At 49.7% G+C, this 20,502-nt stretch overlaps 1 protein-coding gene across 1 annotated transcript; it reads left to right on the top strand.

Moving 5' to 3' along the window:
- The first annotated feature begins 332 nt into the window (after window positions 1–332).
- On the top strand, window positions 333–20,502 carry hpca (hippocalcin). Its single transcript, XM_018759922.2, has 5 exons — window positions 333–562; window positions 16,772–16,889; window positions 18,205–18,486; window positions 19,548–19,653; window positions 19,782–20,502. Exons 1-5 carry the CDS (start codon window positions 408–410, stop codon window positions 19,877–19,879), a joined length of 759 nt encoding a protein of 252 aa, XP_018615438.1. The 5' UTR covers window positions 333–407; the 3' UTR covers window positions 19,880–20,502.

Below are 20,502 nucleotides of genomic sequence, written 5' to 3'. Positions count from 1 at the left end.
CTCCCAGTACCTGCTGAGTTGTGCCTCAGTTCAGTTCAGCAACACCTGTTACTGAAAATCTGAAGGTCGGTGAACCGGTGGTCATTTGGCTTCGTTTGTTTTCACTTTCATCTTAATTATAATTACATCTCCTATAGTTATAGTGTTGCTATCAGTGAAGTCTGAAATTTCATTAATTTCATTAATAATGAATTAACACTATTTACTGATTCACTGCAAATAATAATTTGTCACTTTTACAGCAGTATAAACAAATGTAAATAAAACAGACAACACATTTCCTAAAGAAAAGCCACATGGAGAGACATCAGTGTCTCTCAGTGTGAGACTCTACAGAGAGATCTTCCACGGAAAGAGACCCTTCATCAGTCTCTCTCTCAGTGTGAGACTCTACAGAAAGATGTTACATGCGGAGAGACCCTTCACCAGTCTCTCTCTCTCTCAGTGTGAGACTCTACAGAGAGATCTTCCACGCAGAGAGAACCCTTCAGCAGTTAGTCTCTCTCTCTCTCTCACACACACACATTTGCACACTGAGAGGGAGCCGGGGTACTTGGACAAGGTAAGAATGGATCTCCTTCTGCTACTGCCTTCGAAATCTGGGAAACGCTCATTTAGTGCCTTTGTTTCCCTGTTTGTTCCGTTTCCATCCACCGTGAGCGCCGCGCGTCCCTGTGTTTTTGTGCCGTTCGGTCACGGAATGCTCACCAGAAGGACATGGATGGAGGATGTTTGATGAAGTGAAGATATTTCTGTGCGCGAGTCGAGAGCTCCAGTCCATGTTTATTACCGAGGCGCGTTCGCGTGTCGCTCGCAGGTGCGAGGAAACGCTCCTATTTGCCGCTTTTGCCGGATCGGACCGCGTGCGCTTCGTCGGGACGCAAAAGTGGGTGAAAAGCGTCGCGCGGCTGCGCTTTGTTCGCCTCCGTTTTCTTTTTTTTTTTTTTATTGTGTTCGAAACGCGGCCGGATTTGTTGCTGCGGTCCGGAGCGCGACGGACACGCGATGAGCGGACGAACGAATGAACGAATGAATGAATGAATCATGGAGTGGGACGGGATGCGATGCAGCTCGAACCCAGCACCTTCTTCTCCTCTGATGCGAATTTGCGATGCTTTTGTTGCAGCGATCATCATCATCATCATCATCATCATCGTCATCCCGCATCGAGATGAAGAAACAGACCCCATCGGGGCTCCGTTTTGTCTGTTTTAACGGACGATTCGGGTTCGGGCTTTTCGCCTTAGTGATAGAAACCGGTCGGTCCGCTGTCTAACCGCGCGGCAGATGTAAAATAATGTAATAGAAATTATAATGTGAAGTAATGTAGTGCCATGTAATGTAAGTCCCCGCATTTCTGCACATATCCATGTTGTTATCACACAGCACATCGCATCTGCTTTATACTTTCATTTGTAAAACTTGATCGAATTATTATAATTATTATTAGGATTATTATTATTAGTAATAGTATTTTCCCACGTGAAGCACCGGTGCAGTCATATACTGGATATATCCAGCTATATTGGAAGCTCTAATAAACCCCAATAAAATGATGGATGTCTAGAAACTGGACATTATTATTACTGTCTGTCTGCGAGGTTCAACACATTGCAGCGGCACTGATGATGCAGAGGCATGAAAAGCAAACTGTGCTTTTGCACCATCAGCACATGTGACGTGTCCACAGGCTGCCTGATACAGTGAAAATAAAGATGCTGGGAACCCCAGCCTGTATCGGTGGAGCAAAGTGCTTTCAGCAGAGCTGCTGTGGAATATGAACAGTCATTCCAGTGAGAAGTGTACTGTATATGCATATGCCAAATGAAGCAAGGCAATCGGTGAAATGATTGTTACTCTTTAGAAGCACAGTTTTTTTAAGAAAAAATACCAGTGATTGCTGATAAATGTATGGGAATAACAAGGTGCACTCCGGTGTTCAAGCCAATCTCATTTAACACACTCTAATGTCCCATACTTATTGTGTGTAACTCGGCTGAGCGCTACTGATATTTTCTGGTCCCCCGAATATCTGACGGGTTGTTATACCGTTGTAAATGTGGACACGATCATTAGTTTTTGGAATGAGTCCGTGCTCTTTTTCCTTATGCGCTTTTCAAGTTCAGTGCCTTCGTCTCGAAGCTGTGCGGAGAGTGATGCCGTCCTAAAGAAGCTGTGCGTCCAGCTACGGCTGGTGTTCCAGTCTCATCCCTTTGGGGAAAAGCTAGGAAAACCCTTGCAGTTCCATCTCACCATGATGCATTATTGTAAACCCTGGTACTTTGATAGAGACCTTGAGAGCATTGTGAGGTTCTAACTTGTCTCCATTGAAGTTTGGTCTTTCTGGGGGGAATTTTGTCTGAGGATGGGGTCCTCATTGGTGGGCGGGTCCTTGACGGATGATTGAGCCAACCGAGAGCCACAGTGCCAATAACTGTCGCCGTTTGGTGCTCCTTCTGCTGCAGATTGTAGTGTCACCTTACAGCTGGTTGCCCTTTTCCTGAGCGGGTCACTCGCGGTGCCAGTCATCCTCATTGCGTAAGGAGATCAGGTAAAGGCACGCGGAGTAAAGTCAGCACTGTACTCGCTCTGTGTGTGAAGGGTCAGCCTCTGGAGATCCTCAAGGACTCTGGAGAAGGCGACGGGCCCGCTGTGAGAAACGCGGAGGCTGGGCATCATCCCTGTGGAAACGAAGGAAATGGGTTTGACTTAATTTCTGGCCTGCATGAAAATGCCAAACGTTTTGGGCTCTCGGCAGCCATTTCTGGTTTGTAGCTGAGAGCCTTTCCCTCGGTTGTGAGTGCGCGTCAATTCCTTTTAAAGCCTCTCTCAAGATCACAAAGCCCCCCAGGCTATAACCACAGGAAGGGAATTATTTTTCGCCTGCAATATCTATCCGCTATTATATTTTGCGCTAATGCACCAGAAATGCTTTTCCTGCTACTGATACCAAACAAATATCGTCACCATGGTGCCACTTCCCATATTAGCGTGAAGGGTCAGGCAGATCAGCGAGGTGCACCCTGCAGGAGCAGCACCCCCCCCCCGCTGTGTGAGTGCACAAACCCCTGGCTGTGTGTCTAGAGCCCTACCCACAAAGCCCCCTGTGGCCCCCTCTTGTTCTGCTTCCATCCCTCCAGCTGAAGATGACCTTCGCCGGTAGCACAGCCCTATTATTTCACCCCTGCTGTGGTGCTTCAGAAACTTCGGCCCCCGTTCCTCCTTTCGTTTCGGGGGCGTTCAGTAGTGTCTGCTGCAGTCCTCTTTTCTCCTCATAGGGCTGGAGGACTGCGAGGGTACGAAGGTGAAAGGACGGAAGTGATGATCGGGCACAAGAAGGGCTCCCAGCCCGCCTTGATGCTGTGCAAACATTATGCTCCATAGGTGCATGATAACAGGTCCCTGAGACATGAAAAGGTAGAAAAATGCCCCCCCCCCCCCAATGCACTGGAGTGAGCAGCATGATGGAAAACAGAGATGAGGAGTTGGGGTAGGAGGGGGTTTGCAGCATCACCCTCATCGCTAATGGAGTTGTTAGAATCCGGACCTACTGACCGCGTCACCTGCCGCTCACCATCCTCATCACTCCAGTCTAACCCAGAGGGCTATGACTGAGATGTTCCCCATTAGGCTTAGAAGCTGGTTCAGATCTGAGAGGATGAAGCTTGAAGACTGCAGAAGGGTTGCCTGATCCAGGTTTTATTAACATGAACAAGCCGGAAGGTTCTACTGTTCTCGGAGACAGAACGAGTCATCTAAGAACATAATGGGGGGAAGACCCACAAATCTGTATTCTGCAGGAACATTTCTCAGTGCGCTTCCAGAATCTTCTACCCGTTAGCTTCACGAGTCCCCCTGAAACAACACACTGCGCCATCCCTTAAAAGGACTTTGACTAGAGCGAAAAATCGTTATTTCTGATCATTCTGCAGCTAATAAAATTACCCCCTGCCAATAGGCTTTTTGCTCTTTATTGTGGGACAGTGTAGATAATGGACATGCACAGCATGTTTTCCACCACCGAAATGCAAGCAGGCTAAAGCAATGCATTGTGGGAAGGAGGCCAAGGTCCAGGCCTCTGCCTTGATTCCACATAAACCTGGAATGAGGTACAAATTCGCTTAGTGTGCAACTCGCATTTGGCCTTAATACACTTCTTGCAGCCTGACAGGAACAAACAGGATTTCATATGAAGTATGCATGCAGCTATTTGAAAAAGAAGAAAGAAAAAAACCCCTTAAATTCTTAGCCACTGAAAGCTGGAGCACTGCTTCCCCCAGTGAGGTACATACTGGATGTTTTCACCTTATTTGGGAATAATATTTCCCGCTCATGTTTGCTGTACCATTTGGTGTCTCATAGCCAACAGCTTGTGGACAAAGACAGTCATCCACCGGCGAAGACCTCTAAGTGTGACCACTGCAAAGGCTCAGTGAATCACGGGTCAAGACCTGGCCTGTTGGTTCTTCAAGCTTCAACAGTTTGAGGTCAGAGGTTCTGCTCCATAAAACACACCGCAGAAACTTTCGTTTGAGGGTTTTCTGACACACGAACCCTAGATCTGCTTCCGAAGGTTGAGCTCAGGTTTGGTGGATCGATGTGAGAGAACCCAATAGCAAAGGTAGGTGTCCAGTTGTGGCGCTCAGGGGTGCAGTGAGGTCACTGCCTAAGAAAAGGTATCTCACCTCAACATGGACACAACACGCCTTGTTCTCCACGCCTTGCTCTTTTTCAGCTCCAGAACTGCAGACATACTGCCTGAGGGTATCTCACCATGGTTTCAGATGAATCACACAGAGCAAGGATCAGCGAGGAGACGATCTGCAGTGGAGTGGGGGTTGGGACGGATGGGATGCAATAGTGTCGTTGTCAACGCTGAGCTTGAGCTTGCATTGTATGAAGGGGTCAATTAAGCGGTTGGCGAAAGTCATCCGGTGAGGAGCGTGAGTGCAGAACGTCGATGTTTATTCATCTCGTCGAGTAGAATGCAGTGCGCTGAAGTGGCAACTATCCGTCGATAACATGCTGAGAAAGAGGAGGAGTCATAGGCACTAAAGGGATGGGTGTGTTCAAAGTGCTCCGGCAACCTCTCGGATCACTTTCTACTGGAATGGTGATCTTGACAGCTCTAAACCAGTGTCATGTGACCTTCCGACACTTCTGTCCTCTGGAGCTCATGCCAACATTTACATTTATTTATTTTCCAAAGCTGCTTTCAATGTTGAGCCACTTGAACAGATTTACCCATCTGGGTAATTTTTACCGAATCGCTTCTGGATGCGTTCCTTGAACAAGTTCACTGCAGCAGTAATTGGGCTTCAAACCTGGGTCCTTTGAGTAGCAGGCAACAAGTCTAACCTCTACATCACGTTCTGCCCTTCGTTCTCGCGTTGTTTTTGTTTTCTCATTTTTTCCAGGAGTCTTTTATCGACCAACCTGGTATTTTGAGTTACATTTGGCTGATTTTATGTCACCACAGGTTGCACCAGAACTGCCTTAGGAACTTTTCATTTGACAGCTTGAGTCCCGCCGTGATGCAGTCAGCTGTAGGAAAGGGATCCCTCTTTCGGATTTATTCTCCAAAGCGCCGGCTACCTCACACATGCACACTCAGCAGAATCCAGCAGATGGTCCTTCTCGATATATGCTTTTGCTGGTCTCATGAATGCTGACTGTTCCCAACCTTGATTTGTTCTGCATGTAAGAAGATCAGCCTGGTGGTGAGAACAGCGCGATGCTATTTGCGTTCCCTCTGAGCTGGAACAGACAATGCTGCACAAATCCCGCTCGCATGGATTTGTGGACCTGAAACGGGGTGGGGTGGGGTGGGGTGGGGAGGGCACGTTCGTCCATCCCAAAGTGATCCTCAAAGGTGCTGTAGCTGTAATGGTTAAAGCATTCCATCTGTAATCCAAAGGCTGCTGGCTTTGGAGGAGGTTGACCTACAGAAATACACTTGACCTCCCATTTTATTGGAGTAAAATATAATAATGTGGCGGATAAAAGGGTGAAGTTCAAGGGCTGCTTTGTTTCAAAGTGCCTGCCAAGAGAGTAGAAACAAACATGCCCTGTTTGTTCGTGGATAGCATCCTCCAAAGCGTCTCCCCCTGGCTAAGTGCTGTGAATGTGAGCACGGGGTGAGAGGTTGGCGAGCAACGGCGTTCAGAGACGCATCGGCTAGCAGCTGCATCGAACCCTGTAGGCGCCAGACAGCGTGCGTCTTTCTTAGACGATGCAGCCGGAGACTTTCACCTCCACGGCAGCACGGTTAAAGTTCGATCCGCAGATGGACGGGGTCTCCAGGAGAGCCCACATCCTAATGCGAAAGGCCATCGGCCATCTAGATCATAAGGGTTCAGATGGAGAGCCAAAGCCTTGGAGAAGAGGTGGTTGGAGAAGGAATGGGTGAGGCGGGGGTGACTGGCGAGTGGAAGGTGCAGGACTTCTTTTTACTAACATGCAATGATTGTTGAAGTGGGCCCCTGGAGGCCCCCACCTACCGATTCTCACAGTAATCTTTCCCTCTTTAAGCCATTTTCACTGTAGCAGCTCAATTTGCAATTAATAGCACATTCAGAATCCGGTAGAACAGTGTAAAACGGGAGCAATAACAGGGTCGGCTGGTTTGTTATGGACCCCCGTCCTATGTTTATTGCTATTTTCCAAGAGGAGATACAGGAAAGGGGGGGGCGTGTCACAGAAACCCTGAAATTGTTGTATATCTGTGAAACTGTTGCACAACCATCAATTTTGCTTTGATCTTGGTGGGAAATGAAGAAGGACTAAATTGCAGACATCATGTCTGGTTTTTGACAAGAGGTAATTTTCAGTCCCTTGTTAACCAAAGTGCAGGCTGGAGCCTGAAGCCATTTCACCATGTAGTACCCGACACTGAAAAGAGCAAGCCTGGGAAAAAGTAGTTTTTTGTATATAGGTTTGATGTGTTCAGCAGGTACCATCGTGATGCACATCTCCATTGAATAAATGTTTTGCCGTGTAGATATAACAGAGAAGGGCAGTGAAAACACTGCAATCAAAAGCCCTCAACGAGTTAAACTGCCTCTGAGAGTTTGTGTAAAACGCAGGAATGCGCCGATTTTACCGTGACGAGCTCCTGCACCCGGCGTCTCGTTGGCGGGAACGCGTGTATCCGACTGTATTGGGTTTATTTCATACTTAGACGTGTCATTAGAGCGTGCGAAGATCCACACGTGGACTTGTCACCCTCTCACAGCGCCGGACACACACCTCTGACCTGCGGGGGCTTTACGGACGAGCTAAGGGCCATACGCGTTCCGTGTGCGTGTTGCTGCGAGGAGTTATTAGCTGGTTTAATCTGTGCCGATATCCATGAGATAATCTGCCCGTCGTACCGGGGGCTGGACACGGAGACGTTACGCAAGCACCTCAGAGCAGATTCATGTTGAGTGCAGAGCTCATCTCGAACCGTGCGCACTTGCAGCACTCTACCTGACGCCGCACCTCGGTCCTGGCGCACCGGCAGAGCTGGGATTTCTTCCGCGATGAGAGTTTCACAGGGGTCCTCGCTTCCGTCGTGCCGCACACAAGGAGCGGGACGGGCGTGAGCTCTCGAGCGCCAGAGAAAGAGCGTGAGCTCTCAAGGGCCAGGGTTAGGGTGCGGTCCGGAGCGCCGGTTCGGCCTAACGAGGACCGCGGGCTTTGATGTGATAAACATCTTGGAGCCGGAGCAGGCGTGGTCCTCAGCTTGGCTGCCGGGTGAGTGCCACTTGTGCGTATAGTATCGACAGCGTGGGGCAGGTGGCTGGCTGCGGGCGAGATGGAATCCCGATATCTGGGTGCGAGCGCTGCTTGAAACTTACCCTGGGTTTACCCTGGGGATAATCAGCGTGATCTTCTGCACAATACGGCAGGCACAAGCGTGGCGCTGTAGTTGGCAGCAGGCAGTAATTGAAGGGGGGCCTGTGACTGAAAGAAGGCCCTCTCATTGTATGACGATGTTAATAATAATAATAATAATAATAATAATAATAATAATAATGAATGCATACTGTTTGGGTCTGACGGTGCCACTAGGCCTCTGATGCCCGTTTTTCCGTCTCCTTTGTGTCTGGTTGATATGGACAGTTTTTGCTCCCTCTTGTCCTCTTCATAAAGCCCCGCTAATATCCTGTGGACGGTGACTGCGGGTCTTTTTTCCTCTGCTAACAGTGTACCGTATGAGGCGAAATTCGATTTAGCTCTGGACTGAAATGTGTCTGATCCCTGCCGCTCCAGCAGGCCCAGCTTCATGTCATTTCTCCACCACCTCTCCATTTCCACCACTTTCTCTGTCCCTCTGGTCCCCATGCTGGCTTCCCATGACGCAGTGCGTGTCGGTGCCTCTTCGTGTTCGCTGTCGCGTTTGTGCGCCAAAGGCACATCCCGAACGAAAGCCGCCGGCTCCCTCCAGGTGCCGCATTCGCCAGCAGTGCGTCCCGCGGCGCTGACGTCAGCCAGGTGTCCTCCTCGCAGCTCCTGCAAGCTCACGATTTCGCTCGCTAATGTCATTAAGTCATTAAGTTCTCGCCCCTGCGGCCTCGCCGTGCCGCATGCAGATGGGGAGCCGCGACTCCAAGGTGCGATTGCGATAAAAAGGAAGGATTTTTATGGAACGTGTCACGAGCCTCGAGCTGTCGGAAAGGCAGATGGGCTCATGTGACACAGAAGCGGTAAATATGACGGTGCAAGGTGTAGGGGGCAGCAAGAGGGACCCGGGACTGGAGACCCGTTCCCGAAAGGATGATGCACCATATGTTAAAGGCCTCGGGGCGGAGGATCGGAGGGGTTGTGTATGAACTGATTCGAGGGGCCGAGGAAGGGAGTTTGGACAAGGTCAACCTGGGTGAGAGAGAGCCCTGTGGTCAACTGTCTGGCTACATGTGGGGTTTTGAGTAAAAAAAAAAAAAGGGTACATCGTGCGGGTTGAAACATTTTGAAAGCAAGATATGGATGCCTGAATTTTTAATGCCGGCTCGGGGGGGTTACTGGACGTATCCAGGGTAATGCACAGAAGCAGTGGACCGTGTCTTTGCCGGTCATGGCTTGGATCCTTGCAGCGGGAAGTCCTGCAACACGGTCATGTGGCACCGCAAGCAAACGGACTCGATTCCCAAGGCAAACACACGCACTCGTTCGTTCACACACAGCCCCACGCAAAGGCCAACGTGGAGTCTTCGGTTTGCCCCGAAACACACGTCTTTATTGACACGACGGGCAGGTAGACACTTGGTGGTGACTCACGCCAACACAGGGAGAACGCGCAAACCCCACATGTGGAATTTGGTACGGAAGCGGTATGACAGGAGGGCTCGGTTCAATCAGAGGACATGGTTCAAGGTGCAGAAGACGGTGGACGCTGGACGCCTCTTTCTGGGCCGATTCATGGTTCTTACCTGCGGAGGAAGTTTAGAACTGGCAGTGCGAGTCCCTAATAGACTGCGCAGGGGCCCAGGTGGCGTGTGACGTGCTTGATGTGATTTGCGTGCGCGTCCCGCCGCTCGTCCCCAGACCCAAGTGGCTCGAAAAGCCACGCTCCTTACATAAATGGATATAACCTCATCGGCAGAGTAATCACGTCTCACTCCGGGGGGGAGGGTGGGGAGAGGGGGCTGGGAACGGCGATGCCGCACGCAAGCGAAACAAATGCGCTGCTGTGAAATCTATTCTGAGAAGATCGGCTCAGTCTTTTCGGACGCAAAACCGAATCTTTCGCTGCATAGATGATTCGCTCTCTGGTCTCGCGGAGGAAACCCGGTCTGGTCACTCTTTCCTGGTCAGAGTTCAATTATAGGAACCGGAATGCTTGGTGGACTTGTAACGCTGCGGTCATCTCCACCTAGTCCGTGACCAACTCCAGGTTCAAACCCAGATGTTCGACGAGGACTTTGTGGCTCAGACCACGGTCATACATCTGATCCAGACTCACGCGTTTCCTTTAACATCTGGCACCGCGCTCCTGCGCTGTACCTGTACTGACCGCTACATGCTGATGTGGACGTGATGATGCCTCGTGCGTCTAATCCAACCATCTAGCGCCATTCCTAGTGATTTCTAAGTGATCCTTCGGAGGTTTTGTTGGCGCTGTCAACAAGGGAAGCGTTGAAAAAAAAAAATCACAGCACATGAGATGCAGTCAGAAACAGGAGGTGTTTATATAGCGCTGCTTGAAAGTATGTGCACCCTGTAGGGATGGTCGGTCTTCTTGCATAAAATATTAAAATAAACAATAAATCTAACACACACACACACACACATCTTCAGAGCCGCTTGTCCCATATGGGGTCACGGTGAACCGGAGCCTACCCGGTAACACAGGGCGTAAGGCCGGAGGGGGAGGGGACACACCCAGGACGGGACGCCAGTCCGTCGCAAGGTACCCCAAGCGGGACTCGAACCCCAGACCCACCGGACAGCAGGACTGTGGTCCAACCCACTGCGCCACCGCACCCCCCACATAAATCTAACAGTTAAACTCTAAAATAAACCTATAAAATGAATAAATGACTATGATTTCCACCCTTGATTCTACTACCTACTTGGTTTAACCAATGCAACTTGGGCTTCACCATCTATGCACCTGCACTAGTTGCATGTTTCTACTACACACACGATTTCCTCTAAAGTAACATATGGAATTGGTCATTACACACATATTATGTCACACGGGAAACACAGATTCGCGGTCAATAAGCACTTTGTGGTAAAACTACGGGACACGAGGGGTTCACATACTTTGGAGCGACACTGTACATTTTTATAAAATACAGCAGCTGTGTCTCCCGTGTTATTCAGGCGAGTTATGGAAACGTCCCTGGTCCATCGTTTTGCTCCGAAAAAGCGGTTCTGAAAGAGCACGGAAAATGTTGCAGTGACGTCACTGGCAAGGCTCACTGGGCTGTTTTGCCAAAGAGAAACATGTCCTAGTCAGTGTACCAACACTGGCACAAAAATGAAATTATGTGGCTCTTCTTCTTTCCTCTAACATGTGCTTATCGATTTATTCCGCACTAATGTATCGATTTCTCATGCGAACAGGAAAAATGCATTAAAAAAGAGAAATTTGCTAAGTCACTGTCCTGTGAGCTGTTTTTTAGAAGCTCTGTTTATATTGTAGTTATATTTACCGTCTCGGGTAATATTTGATAATGTCATCAGCGAGATGACGAATGAGAAGCGTAGGAATTTATATTGTATATCTTTCTGTCATTTCTAAACAAAAAAGCATCCTGTTCTGCAGAGGGTTTGTCTTCGTCCGGTCCAAGGGATGGTCGTAGGTTTAGTGCCACGTATTCTGGTGTTTTCCTTCATAGTTACCACTTTTTTTCTGGCTCACCTGGTGAAACTCTGAGACATTTCCACAGAGTTCGAAACACTTTTTTTTTAATCCCTTCATGAGCAAATTTGGGCTGAAAGAGATTTCATTACAAACAGGTCGGCTTTGCTGGTTTCTTTTGTGTGTGTTTTCGTGGAAGGTCGTTCTGGGCCTCATGTGCTTTTGAGCTTCTGCACTTGAGAGTCCTTCACTCCACATTGGATCGTCGACGCCGTCGCTCCTATTCTCCCCATCGGTTTCCTCGAGCCGTGTCGGCAACGCTAGAAATGCCAGCTCCATCGTTGAACCCTGAGTTTCCTGATGAGCAGAGCGCGTCATGGTAAAAAAAGAAGGGTAAAAGAGGGTATAAACGCCACCTCTTCGACAGTCACGATGCATTAGGAGCGCGTTAACAGCATCTCAATTCGGGCATCTCCTTCTCTCATGATAAATGTGTTAAAGGCCATCTCTCACTTATGACATTTCCGGAGGTGGGGGATGCTGGACGCTGTGTCGGGGGTGGGCACGTGAGTCACGAAGTTGCATCCGTCACGACTGCGACCCCAAAATCTTCTCCTCAACATCTGTTTTTGGCTGCTTCTTTGGCCGTTTCCGCCCTTGTTAGGACTTCCGTGATTCTTGCCACACTTTTCTCGCGGTGCGATCCCGCCTGGGAAGGAACACTTCGTGAAGCGAGGTGTCCGGCCCTCGAGGATGACGGTTGCCCTCCTCTGCATTAGTGGAACACCTGGCTAGAGCCGCCCGGCGTAATGTTAAAAACTCCGGGGCGCGGCTGAAGAAAGTTCAGTTAAAAATAGAACGAAAGTGCAGTCGTGTCTTTCGAGCCAAACTTCCCAGCATGCCTTTCTTATCAGCCAAAGGATCGTGGTGGGGCGGCTCATCACTCATCAGTTCCTCTGCTAGAGGTCTCCAAGTCAGTCCTCTGTCTTAATGCATCCTGCAGTTTGCCACTGCGATACCAGAGACGCCAGAAATTCAGTCCAGAACGGCCCTCAAATTAAATAAGCATGAATTAATACTTTAATCCAGTTTTGTATTCAGGCAGTGGGCTGGTTTGCTGGCATTGCTCTATCCTGTGCCGAAATCTACTTATTGCCCCGTTTAACTCTATCTCTTGTAATTAAAATCACAGCTGTGTTGGCAGGTTAAACATAATCTCCAGCCAGAGGCTATTTTGGGAAAGGTTCACACAGGTCCCGACAGCAGTGCCTCACTCAGCCAGTGGGAGCATGGTGGTTAAGACACTGGACTTTAGCTCTCTTGCTAAGTTGCTCCTATGAGGTCAGTAAGGTGAATTGGGTAGCAAGGTGGTACAGCGAGTAGCGCTGCATGGGTTTGATCCCCACTCATGGAGTTTGCATGTTCTCCCTGTGTCTTTGTGGGTTTCCTTTGGGTGCTCTGGTTTCCTCCCACAGTCCAAAGACATGCTGATCAGGTTCCACATAGAGCGTGAGTGACAGAGAGAGAGTGAGTGTGTGTGTGTGTGTTCCACTGATGTATGGATGAGTGACCCATTGTAAGTAGTGTATCAAGCAGTGTAAGTCACCGCAGTGAATAAGGTGTGTGGGATCATAACACTGCATAGAGTTCATTGGAAGTCGCTTTGGAGAAAAGTATCTGCTAAATAAATGTAATTGAAACATTAGTCTCCTTTAAAAATATCAGCAGCAGGTGTGTTTGTAGGCTTAATACGTTGCTGTGGGTGAAAGTTGTCTCTGTTCATTTAAAGGGACAGAAACATGAAAAATGTAGGTCATGTCAGGCCTAAGGGCATGTTGACCACAGGATCCGTCCCTCAGCAGGAGGGAACAAAGCAGCGTTTCATTCCCAGAACAAGCAAAACAGGGAAAATTGAGCTGCAAAGGCGCATTTTAAATCAGGGAGGTTCTGTTTGTGTAAACGACACCTAGTGTGTGTAAGGATGTGGGGTTTCGGAGAGCCTGTCCTGCCTTCTGATGGTCGACTGGCACAAATGTGCTGTGGGAAGGTGATGATTATGTTCATCGTTGTGATGTTAGAACGGCGTTGGGCTCTGGAGCAGACATGCACGCGCACATATACACACACACACACACACACACACACACACACACGCATGGATTGCATGGATGTTGGTGCATGTGTAATTATGCCCGGCCAGCAAAAGCAACCAACATGCCTTCCTGTCATACCGGAGGGTCTCGGCAGGCAGACCCACTGGAGGTCTGGAGCCTAATCGTCATTGCAACTGAACCTTGTGGTTTCCTTGGATACCCCTCCCCCCGCGGCCCGTGATGCCCAACACTTGTGACAGCAACCACAGTTCTGGTCTTTGCTCGGTTTCTCTAGATTTGGGGATGATGCAGGGTTGGGCGATCCTCTTTTTGTGTGACTTGTTCGGAGGGTCACTTGGGGTATCCCAACACACACACCACTGTTGTACCACTGACTGAGGAACTCACCCTGATTTCCCACTTCCCACCCATGTGTCACTGTGTAAGGAGTTGGACGCCAAACCAGAACTGGAAACCAGATGGCAGGAGAAGCAAGATCTTCCAAGCACTTCAGTCCTGCAGGAGGCAACGAGTAGCAGCCGCTCCAGATCCAAACCCCCTTGGAACGTTCCGTAAAATCCTATTCTGTCCGACGTAGCGCTAAGCGCTTCGTTCCCAGTGCGCGACAAAATCCTCCCAGCCACAGCTGTGCACACCGGCTCCCCGCGCTGGGTCCGGTGGTCATTCTTGCGTTCTTACCGCCGTAATACGCTTTAATGCGCGTGGCCATTTGGCCCGCGGTTGTAATCAGAGGCGCCGCGTTTGGCTGACCGCACGTCACGGCGGGATCTCGATGACTATGTAATTGTCTGCTGTCGACCGCTCCTGTTTGCAGTCCGCTCCTCGCTCGCCGACGGCGGTCCCAGCCGGGACGTGACGAGGGGGAATTGAGCCCATCTTCACTATTACATTCTGCTATTCTCAATCCCCCCCCCGGAGACGCAGCCTTCTTCTTATTTTTACCTCCTCGATTAGCTCCTTCTCTGGCCTTCCGAGACCCTGCGCGGAATGCTCGTCGGCGATCTGGGTCAGGATTCTACCCGCGAAAACCCGTCTCGCTTCGACGTATCAGGAAGTCGATCTTCCGGCGCTTACCGTGCTGCTTCGGTTACCTCCGACAGCGGCACGCCACTTACTGAGAACTTGGCAAACTCTCATGCGTGCGACCATGTGCTCTGGCAGGGCCTTCAGCAGCTCATGCTATCGCTTTGATTGATCAGTCTAGCGAAAGGGTGAGAGATAAATGAATTAACGACTGCCATCCGCTGCCATTCCGGAACTTTCCACACGATGCCTCGGTGTCTGGCTCTTCTCAGTTATAGACTTCTCCTTATTTGTCAAGCTTTTTGGACCATGAGCCCCTGGCCTGTCCAGCTAATGGGAGGCACTTGTAATGAGGCCCATTTATTCAGAGGTTTTACCCTGTTGGGCACATTTACGGCTTACAGGCCTTCGCTATTTCCTCCGAATCGTAACCGCTGTGACCCTCCATGGCTGGCTCTTCAACACAGAGTCGGGATTTATGGCACAGATGTTGTTTTTTTCGTACAAAAAAACAGGCCAGATGTTGGGAAGGGATGGAATCAGCCGCGGCGCTGCAGCACACTGGACGTCCACCAGTGCCGGGGTACGCTGGGAAGAGTGGGAGGACATGGGATCGGGTTCGAGACGAGCGAGGAAACAAAGAATTGAAAGGATTGAGGCTAGAGGAGTGAGAAGGGAAGGGATGTAGAGGACAGAGGTGACCGATGGAGGGGACCATCGCAGTGCTAATGCTGTGGTCACCGACGCCGGGTGACTTTTGCAACAGGCAGGAAGTGATGCCAACGAGCCGCCAGCTGAAGCTGCAGGGCGACCAGAGACGTGAACATTTTCCAATTCATTTACTTAATTTAGTTCATTCCTAATTGTGTTTCCTTTTGTTAAAAGTTGAGCGTGTAGCGGAGTGAACGCAGCCTGTATTTCCGCAACTGTCCCATAGATGGCAGTAAAGCACACTGAGAAGAGCGGTGTGGGACCACGTAAATTCAATTTACCTCCCCAGTGTTTATAGCTTGTGTCTGCTCTTCCTGAGTGTTACAGCGACGACGACGGCCCTACGTGTTCGTGAGACGACTCGGTCGATGTTCGGCATGGAATAAGAGCGTTTTAAGCCATCTCTTTTTTATTTTTGGCGTTTTTAAAGTTGAAGAGGCAGTACCCATTACTGGTCATAGTGTAGAAGATGTCATCTGTAGGTGTTTAGGTAGTGGCTCCGAGCGAGCTGTATTTCCATACTCCTGCTGCAGGGATGGAGACGGTTGCAGAGACACACAAATTCAGGTTGTCTGTAATTAAAGGGCGTCTCCCACGCGGAGGTAACGTGACGATCAGGAGGCAAGAGTCAAAGGCTGAAAACGATGAAAATAATCCGTGGTCTGCCAGGAATTAATCCGCGGCAAATAGCTTGCAGGATAAATGCGCCACCCTCACGTTCTTCCATAGCTTTCCGAGAGCCACCTCCCCTCGATCGGAATTGTGGTCGTTATTCGGTCGCCCAGCAGACGCTTTTATCCGAAAGACTTAAAGGACTGAAATTGTTTTTTTTTTTTTTTTTTGCATCCCAAGCCTTGGATGGTGACCCACGCTGTTTGTGTTAAATTAAAGCGTAAGCTGATAGCGTCGTGGTTAGCGTCACTATCTTTGAATCAGAAGGTTGCGGGTTTGATTCCCCCTCTCTGGCCGTAGTACCCTTGAGCAAGGTACTTACCCTGAATTGCTCTGGTAAAATTTCCTAGCTGTGTAAATGGATAAATAAGTAAAAGTTGCTTTGGAGGAAAGTGTGTGAAAAATGAGTAAATGTAAGTTAATTTCTTGGTGACGTCGTGTCCAACTGGTATCACGTGGTCAAAAGTCCAAGATAATGGACCTCACGGCCCAATGAACTGGTCCAGAAAGAGGTGTCCGGTGTCCACCGTCTTCTGCACCTTAAACCATGTCCTCTGGTTGAACTGAGCCCTCGTGTCACACCCATTCCATACCGTGGGATGTACAGTACATGCCTTGAATGTTCTGCCCCCCGGGTGAAGAGGAATTAAACGTGTGCCACTACACTGACGTGCTGAAGTTTTTCAGTACCCCCCCGGCCTCGGGTTTGAACATTGACGCACTTTTTGCAGCTTTGGAATTTAATTTTCAAGTGGTTACCCAGGGTGACACTTACAGTCTTTGCGGCAGGAATTTAATAAAAACGTGTTTCTTCTTTCGGTCGTTTTGTCGGACAGTCCTTATGGCGGAAAGTTTCTCGTTCGGGTTTCGGAACAGGGCCCGTGTTGCAAATTAGGCGGCGGAGCGGAGGACACGCACTTTTTTTTCCGTTTTCATCTCTCGCGGTTCTCCCTCGCAGGTGTGAGCACAGATTCGCCGCCATGGGAAAGCAGAACAGCAAGCTGAGGCCCGAGATGCTGCAGGACCTCCGGGAGAACACGGAGTTCTCGGACCACGAGCTGCAAGAGTGGTACAAGGTGAGCGAGGGGCCCGCGGAGGCGGCACGCTGCACTTGCGTTATGGTTTTTAGCTACGTGCGCCGATTTACCATACATTGACACGTTCTACAGGTGGGTCATTCTTACTGCATCAATTCAGGGTAAGTACCTTGGTCAGGAGTACTGCAGCAGGAGGTGGCATTCAAACCTGGGTCCTTGAAGCGTAAAGCTGCAGCTCTAACCACTGCACCACCTGCTGCCCATTTTCACTGCTCTGTCTCTTCCGCTGAGATAATTCCTGTGCACTTTTACCGTGTTTGATGGTATATTCAGCATTTCAAGGTGTTCGACGGTAATAATAGCCACGGGGGATACCTGTCGGTCTTCAGTTTTGGCTTTCGGTGCGTTTTTGAGAGGACCACCTGACACTGGGTGAGGCTGTCGACCCCCCGCTGAGATCTCTTTTGTGAGAAGAAAGGGGCTGATGGGGCAACGGTGGCATGCTGAGAGCAGCGCAGGTGGGACCGGGGAAGTTTCTTGCTGAAAGTTAGGGGATCTGTCTAATACTCTTGTCGCAAACATTTTTTTTTTTTTTTTATAAATCCATTTAGTTTGTTTTAAAGATTAATCCGCTCATCCGTTTTCAGTAACCGCTTCTCGATTTCGGCATCGCAGTGGTCCTGAGAAAATCTGAAGCAGTGCAGGGCAGAAGGTGTGCTGCACCCTGGATGGGGCACCATTCTGCCACATTTTTATGAACCATATTGCTGCATTTATGTATTTAGCTAATGCTTCCAACACCCCCACCACTCCAGCCCAAAGCAGCATGCACTGTCACACAACTTACAATGATTTACCCGTTTATTCAGCGTGGTAATTTTTACTGTATCCAGGGACAAGTACTTGATCAAGGCAGGGGGTGGGACTTAAACGTGGATCCCTCAAGGCCAAAGGTAGAGGCTCGAAGCACAACGCCACTTACTGCATTTTGTATGTTACTGTACTTCATTGGTCAGGGTAAAATAGATAAATACAGTTTAAAGTGTATATAATAAAATACATAAAATACATGCACCTGTGCAAATTTCTTCGTTAATCCACATGGCAATATTTTCAATTTGCTGCAGTAGAAAGAAGATGTTTGCAAGCGGTAAATAATCTTTCGGCCTTTTTCCCATCCGGACAAAGGTTCTGTGACATGTTCTTTTTCGACCGATGGTCTCACCACTGTTCTCTGTTCAGGCATTCAGGCCTGGGGTGTAAACTCCGGTCCCATGCTCCCCTCTGAAGAAGAGCACGGAGCCGAAGGTATCGTCACTTTCCTACCAAATCCAAACGCTTTCCTCTCCTCCAGGGCTTCCTGAAGGACTGCCCCAGCGGCAGCCTCACCGTGGAGGAGTTCAAGAAGATCTACGCCAACTTCTTCCCGTACGGCGACGCCTCCAAGTTTGCCGAACACGTTTTCCGCACCTTCGACACCAACGGCGACGGCACGATAGACTTCCGGGAGTTCATCATCGCGCTGAGCGTCACGTCGCGCGGGAAGCTGGAGCAGAAGCTCAAGTGGGCCTTCAGCATGTACGACCTGGACGGTAACGGCTACATCAGCCGCGAGGAGATGCTGGAGATCGTGCAGGTGAGGAAACCGCCGCTCTTGCGTTCCGCCGAACCGCTTTTTTTGCACGTTGGCCGGGGTTCGTGATTGATTTTAAGGCAACTGTCGAACGTAAACCCTTGGTGACCTCAGGGTTCTCATTGCCTCACCCCACCTGACCTTGAGATTGGATAATTGTGTAAAGTATGATTAGTGATGTGGCCATTAACCTGGCATTAGGGAGTTGCTTTTATCCAGTAGAACTGGTACTTTTATGTCATTATCTGAGTGCAGCGTGTTATTAATAATAACACTTCCTACCATGGAACACTTAATAATTCAGTCTACCTTCCCGAGTCTGTTTATAGGTCTGCTGGGTGTCAATATGAATGTAGAAGCAGGGTAAACAACACAGGGTTCATAAGTAAAAGTTACGGCGGAGCATAACGTCAACAACAGTTGGGGTACCGGGGTGGGCAGGAGCACGATGCTGCACAGGCCTTTTGCGGGAAGGGGATGGGGGTTGGGGGCCAGCGGAGCTCTGCGCTGCCGGATTAGAGCGGTAAATTTAACCAGGATTTATCCCTGAACGTGCAGAATCAGTGGATTATCCCTGGGCCGGTCGGAGTTGTGGCATGCCTGGCACCCGGGATTCGTAGCTCTCATTCCTTCGGGGGCCAAACTGTTAACAAGCTGTCCTGCTTCCCTTAATTTCTGTCATCCGTCCCCATTGAGAAAAAGCAGCAGGGTGACTTTATCGCCGTCCACGTTGCTAACGCCAAGGAGCCCTTCACTAACAGTCATTGATTAATCTTCTGAAAATATCTGATGAAAACGGGCAAAATAATCCATCGTTTTCAAGAACAACAGTACTCAATAATAATAATGATGATGATGATAATAATAATAATAATGAGTGTTACTGCCCCTAATGCTGGAAAGTGAAAATGCAGGGCATTTTCCTTCGGCAACAGAGAAATTTTGGGTATCGGACCAAATACGCCTCGTGTTCTCGTAAGCGGGAGCAATCAGCCTGCGGGATCTTCGTGAAAATGAACAAAAAAAAAAGAAACAGTTGCTCCAACCCTCTGTCCTAACATTAGGCCATCTACAAGATGGTGTCATCGGTGATGAAGATGCCGGAGGACGAATCCACCCCGGAGAAGAGGACGGACAAGATCTTCCGACAGATGGACTTGAACAATGACGGTGAGCGAGACGGGTTCCGGTACCAGTGTGAGCCCCTAGGGGGCGACGCGTCGCTCTCACCGTGAGTGCAAAGTGGAGAGATGGATTCTTACTTGGGCGTCTCTTCATGCTGTCACTCTACATTCCAGGCAAGCTGTCCCTGGAGGAGTTCATCAAAGGTGCCAAAAGCGACCCGTCCATCGTGCGGCTACTGCAGTGCGACCCCAGCAGCGCGTCGCAGTTCTGAGACCCCCTGAGCCCAGCGGGGGAGGGGATACAAACACACAGTGCATGAAGGTTCCTGTCTTTTTGTGTACCGGAGGGAAGCGTTTAAAATAATCGAAGCGTAATCATTTTAATTTTGTTTCTCGAAAAAGCGGACGCATATTCACGAGAGGAAGTCGAAAGTGCCGGGACGTCAGCTCGCTGCCGACAGTCCGTCGTCCGACGCTCTCCGCCGGAGGGGGGTCTGCGGTGGGCGGAGCCAGCGCAGCTGGTGGAAGAGCGTGCGAAGCGGGCGGCGTCGGGCAGAATCTACAGCTTGGGGTGGAAAACCCACCGTGCGGACGGAGCTCGGCCGGCGCGGCCTGCAGTACCGCGTTTCCTTTTCCCTTTCCAGAATGCACGGATTTCCCTCCACTTTTCGAACTGCATCGAAGGCTCCACGTACGATGCGTATATTACATGTGTGTACGAAAGCGTGATTAAATATGTATTTATATACACGGCTGCCGCGACGGCAGTATTTGTACAGCCGAGCAGGGTGACACCAGTAGAAAACTGGACGGCGCTTCCTGGAACTTCCGACTGGCGCTCACGATTTTTCTTACAGGAAAACAAGATGAACAAGGGGAAGACCTTGTTTTTTCT

The sequence above is a fragment of the Scleropages formosus genome, chromosome 23, assembly GCF_900964775.1.
Source record: "Scleropages formosus chromosome 23, fSclFor1.1, whole genome shotgun sequence".
NCBI lineage: Eukaryota > Metazoa > Chordata > Actinopteri > Osteoglossiformes > Osteoglossidae > Scleropages > Scleropages formosus.
Note: the sequence above shows the minus strand (reverse complement) of the source record. Positions and strands in the feature narration are given on the sequence as shown.